The following is a 6,134-nucleotide window of genomic DNA, read 5'->3' as shown; positions in this document are numbered from 1 at the left end:
ATAAATGTACAGTTTTTAACTTAAATGCTTAGCTGTAAAGTTCATAATCTTTTATTTAAAAGTGAAAAACTGTTACTAAAACATGCAAACTCGGAGATCTTTCTTGCATAAGGCAATAAAATTTCTTTTCCACATTTTGCTTCTTTTCATGACAATTCAACAGGGCTATAAAAGATAATAATAGGCCACTGAACTGAAGAAAAACACCTGAGAATTAGAATTTTGAAAGATCATACTATATACTATCCAATATATACAGAGATACCATTTTGTCTGCTTAATCCATAACCAACAAGGCCAGGTAGATCATCATTTTTTCTGAACATTCACTGTATCAAAAAGGAAGATAAGATATATTTTTGAAAATATGTTCTATCATTGAAAAATTATTTCTTGCCCTTTCAACATATTTTTGAAAGTGAGTAAACAGCACTTCATGATCTTTGTCTACTTATAAATGTGGAAATAATGAAATCAAAAGCAGAAGAAAATAAGGAATATTTATTCAGTTTTAGGTGTTTATCAATTGTAATAATAACTTTATTTTTAATAAGAAAATGATTTTTTTTTTTTTTTTTTTTTTTTGAAATTCTCAAAACAGAAGGAAGCAGAATAAGTTACGATGATATCCATTCTGTTGAACAATATATTGGAATAAATCATTTTCATTAGCAGTAAAATTTTAACTATTATACAAATTCAAGTCCCATGTTAAATTTGAATATAAAGGATATTTCTAAAATAATAACATTGCATTTTTTGCTCTGATTTAATTATAGTATTTTATATAAGCTGTCAGATCACTTTGACATTTGTTAAATGCAGCCTTTTGGCATTTGGGGGATGGCAGATTGTTGCGTTATGTATCCCATTATTCAACTTCATATTGTTATGTTAATCTTGTGATATATGCTAACTTGCAAACTAAAATATGGTTACAACAAATAATATATTTGTTGTAACAAATCTGTTCTTACAAACTATACCAGCCTACTTCCTATAACAATATATATATTTGTATACTTACTATACTAAAAAATATTATATTTTGTTTATAATGAATATAGGAAAGGGAAAGCTGGACAAGAAATTTATCATTTCTTATTTTTTTTTTTTTTTTTTTTATTTTATTGAATAGGCTTTTCTGGTAACAGAACTAATGGAAATAAACTTATTACTCTAATGCTGTGCATGATGTATTTGTAAAATGTCATATGGCACAGATATAATTTTAAATCACAAATATATCAGTTTGAATAAACTCCTATTTCAAAAGAAGCACAATTTAAAAAAATATATTATGTACAGGCAAACAAATACTTTAGTTTAATAGTTCATCGTCTTTAGAAGAAATCAACTTTTAAAATTGTTAAAGAAGTCTGGTCTTTTCTTTATGTGCAGTACAGATGCTATAACAATAGATTATTTGGGAATTTGTACAGTTTTAGTCAAATTAACTACTCACAAAATGTTTTTCCCCAAGATAATATGCTTGTAAAATGAAGAGTTCCAATATTACCAGATGAACTCTACATTTGTTATTAGAATAAAAATCGATTTATTAATAAGAATAATTAAAAATATTTAGTAGTTTCAAGTATAAATGATACATTACTTCACAAACAATTAGATAGAAGTTTGTGATATGTTGTATCAGTAAGACATTGAGATTTTACTCTCTTTATGATGATAAACTGTTATGGTTCTATTCACTGTATACAAATCATTCTTCTCTAATTTTAATATGGCACATGATTTGATTTCTAAATATAAACATGGAAAGATAACAGTAAATTAAAACTTGGATATTTTATTAATTGAAAAGGGATGGAAGGTGCTTTTTAATAATCCTTTAAATTAAAATAGCATCTATAAAATAAATCTTCAGCTTTATTTGAATATAACCTTAAGGTTAAAAACAACAATAGTTTAATATAACAAAGAAATTTCAGATATTTTACTTTACACTAATTAATAAAAGGTTATAGACATTATAATTAAGGACCAAAAGAATTTACTTTGCTCCAATGAGTAATATGTTTCAGATCCAATAATCTAACTGATTGGACCAAGCCTCTCTTTGTCATTACATATATGTTTTTGATAAGTTGACTGTCAATGATAAAAAACAAGAATGATAATTTCAAGGGCATTTAAAGATACACGTCTTTTATCTTCAAATTACTAATAAAAAATATTGCTTCATTAAAATCTTTATGTTACAAGAATGTCTTCAGTTTTTTTTTTTTTTTTTTTTTTTTGTCTATTTGTTAGCCTTAAGATTAAAGCAAGAAATTATCACAATATGTTTGAATTCATATATTTGTCTTCAGTTTCATAATTTCTTTTTTATATTCTGTGCACCAGATTATATTTCTATATGGGCAATTTGTTGACAACCACAAAATTACATACTTTTTATATGTGCCCATTCTAGTCATGGCATAATAGCTACAATCTAAATTGTTAAAAATAAGCACATAGTTTCAAATGGAAAGAAATATCAGATTTTAACTTATGTTAATACATGCATTAATTCATAAAATTATGAACTTCTTAGTCTTCTTTCCTTGTCAAATTTGTTGTATTAAATAAAATATATCTGATGTACAAATATTTTTTTCTTTCTTCTGCAATCAAAATCAACCGAGTTTCACAATAAGAAAGCCTGCTGAGCCATTCAAATTTTCTCCAAAGAACCAATTTATTTAAATTATCTATTTGTTCAAAAAATTACTGGCAAACTTTTGTTTTATCTGGTAGCATAAGTTAGTAAAAACACTCTTCAACAACCGAGATTTAAAGATTGAATATCACAATTTTAGATTATTTCAAGAATGTCATATCCAATAACTAGACTATGTTTTCTCGAGAAACACACTGATTGGTCTAAAGTTATGAAATATAAAGCAATCTAACATAAAAAGTTTTTATTATAGAATAATATATCTTTTTTTTTTTGTGTAAGTACAATGTTGGTGTGTTATAAATATTTTACACAATGGAAATTAATAGATTTGAAGGATCATATAAAAAAATTAATTTTGATATTCCTTTCAGCAATGAATTTATGAATGAAATAACCTAAAATATAATTCTTTCAAGTATTTAAATTATTTTTCTAAATCAAATTATATGCTTAGCTCTAATGGTTTAAAATTAGCTTAGGATCACTATTAGAGTGGCAGGCTAGTATATATCACATTTTGCTTCTTGAAATACAGTACATTTACAAATCATTTCCAACTTTTAATATTTTATACATTTAAAATAATATTAAATTATTTTAAATGTGTTACACAAGATTTGGAGAATTGTGACTGTAAAAATGTGCTCTTGTATTAGAAACAATTAAAAGAAAATTTCTAGTAAGTAGAATATAATTCAATTCAAAATTTATATTTATCTATCTATCTACATATATAACTTTCAATACCTCCCCTTGCTGTTTTGTGTTCATTCCCATTTTCTTCTCTCTGCTTCTTTGGGTGATAACTTCTTACGACCCTCCCCAATATTGGCTAGACAGGAGAATCAGGTATGTGATGGACATTCAGGCCAAGTTGCAAATTTTTGTTAGCGATAAGTTGCTAAATGTGACAACCTTCTTTATCATTTTGTAATAATCCTAAAAGTGAAAAGCTGATGCCTCAAAAGCAATAAATCACCAATTTTCTACCCATGCATATTGAGGCTTCAAAAACCCCAAATCAAAACATCATGTTCTCACATAATGATAAATGTTTTCATAAATAATTGCTAATTTAAAAGTTAACAAAAAAGCAAGCACATAAAAAAAATTGCAAAATCAAAATTTTTTATTCATTACATTTACAAATATTCATAACAAAATTCTTGATTTTAAGCTGAAATTACATATAGAAAGTTAATAAGAAATATACATTTTTTATAATGGAAATTTTATTTAGTGTTAAAAAATGTAATTGACACATATTACAAAAAAAAAAAAAAATTAACGCAAGTATGAGTGGTTTATTATTTGGAGTGGAAAAAAATAATTTTAATAGAAAAAAAAAATTGTACCTGAACAATTTGATAGAAAATAAATAATAATAATAATAAAAAAAAAACCTTTAAAGTATTCTACTAGAATTATTCCGCTAATTCTATAATAAGGAATTCCAATTATGCATTACTTATAATTGATTTGAAATGCCTTTGTGATCTCTAGACACACAGGAGATTAAATCTGAAAATAAATGAAGGGATAAGTACACGGATTGATTAAAGAATATCAAAATAGTTATTTAAATCTTGTATAAAAATACATAAAGGCACTTGCTAAGCTCATTAGATTAAGAATAAAATTGCTTATATTTTCAAAATTTTATTAAAAGACATTAAACAGAATGCTGCTGCACAAAACTTTAAGAAAATAAGTTCAACTATTTAGGAAAGAAAGCTTTAAACTGATATTCCAGTTGAAATCTGCATTTCAATTACAGATATATAGAATTGTGCTTTGAAGATAGCTAAGTCTTAAGTTTTATTTATGAACAAACAATAATTTTATTCATCATTGTATTATTAGGTCAAATCCCTCAAAATTTAAATCTTTTAAAAACGAAATAAGAGGAAAAGCTGAGAAATTCTTTTACCCAACTTTAATAGCAGCAAATTTAACAGTGCTGCTATAAATTATTCTTTATTATTTTCTCAAATCAAAAATATTACAATGCTATTTTGAAAATTTTTCAATGCAAAATTATTTGTCAGATATTAAAATTTCATTTAAAAATAAACTTTAAACATATAACTTCATGACATATCACTAAATTCCATTTTGTCAAGTCTTATTTCGAAACAGCCGATGTAAATCTTCTATGTAATTTTCTCTTTCAACAGGATATCCCCTGCATTGAGCAAATTTATGCAGGGCATCTTGAGAAGAATATTGCAATCGTTCAATAAGATACCTACAAATTATATAGCCTGTACGATTGACACCATGTGTACAATGCACAGCAATTACATCATCATTCGCCTTATTTTTTTCCAGAAAATTATTCACAGCTTCACAAAACTTACGATAAACATTATCATCAGGAACATGGTGTCCAACACAAGGAATCTTAATATAATCGATTGCGTTCTCAAGAAATTCGTTACTATTATAATAGCCTGGAATCTTATTAGTGATATCAATAACTAAGCCTAAATTGGAGACTCTATGTATCACATCAGCTGGAGTCCATCGATGTTGAGACAAAACATATGATTGAAAATGTTGATAAGGCAAAGGACATTTAATCGGAATAATCCGGGCATCATAAATGATATCCTTTATAGGCTGATAATCAAGCCATCTCTCAGGTATTCTTTTATTCCGGCCCATGTTTCTATAATAAAAAGTATCACAGAGATATACTATAGTTAAGTATCACAGATATATACTTTTGAATTATGACAAAAATTTGACACAAATCAATTGATTTGAAAATTGATACTCAAATTGGATCTAATTTAATTCCACAAATATCCCCTAATGAAGCAGTTTTCGATATCAAAATCGTTTTAAAAATTATATACTCAGTTTACTAGCCAAATATAATGTGACATTTAATATTCAAAACGTACTATCTACAGGACATCAACTCAATAACTTATTGCCATTAGGGGAAAAACCGTGATTTGCAACACGTGGAGATTCGTTAACCAGAGGATGCTTGAACTCCCCACTAGAAGCTCGAAGGGAGGGGGGGAGACTTAGAAGCGATGGGGGAAGTAGCATTGGAGGACGGGTTTCATTCCGGTAATGATGGAAAAGGGGGAATAGATGTATGGTTGCTTACGGAAAAGCTTTTTGCGCTAAAAGGTGAAAATTTATTTACACGCCAAAAATAAAGCGCATTTTTGGGATGCATACGGTGGAATGTGGACGATTGTCGGTCGGATCTATGAAGAAGGCAGACCTTATTTATGCACTATTTTTCTTAAAAAAAGGACAATACCGTGATATAATTTATTTATTTTTGCTCATAATTACGTTTTATGAATCTAATTTTTGACTAGAAATGAATGTTGACTGTGGCTGAGAACAGTGAGAGCTTGGGAAAGCTGAATTTTCCACAGGCGCATTCTATTTATAATTAATTAAATGGCAAGAAACTAAT

General features: G+C 27.0%; 1 protein-coding gene across 1 annotated transcript; it reads right to left on the bottom strand.

Annotated features, from left to right (window-relative positions):
• Positions 1-3,888: 3,888 nt before the first annotated feature.
• LOC129963384 (RNA/RNP complex-1-interacting phosphatase-like) lies at positions 3,889-5,673 on the bottom strand. The gene has a single exon (XM_056077721.1). It carries the CDS (start codon positions 5,354-5,356, stop codon positions 4,808-4,810), a length of 549 nt encoding a protein of 182 aa, XP_055933696.1. The 5' UTR covers positions 5,357-5,673; the 3' UTR covers positions 3,889-4,807.
• Between the last annotated feature and the right edge of the window lie 461 nt (positions 5,674-6,134).

Source organism: Argiope bruennichi, chromosome 3 (genome assembly GCF_947563725.1).
Source record: "Argiope bruennichi chromosome 3, qqArgBrue1.1, whole genome shotgun sequence".
Taxonomy (NCBI): domain Eukaryota; kingdom Metazoa; phylum Arthropoda; class Arachnida; order Araneae; family Araneidae; genus Argiope; species Argiope bruennichi.
This window is presented reverse-complemented; position numbering and strand designations above follow the sequence as displayed.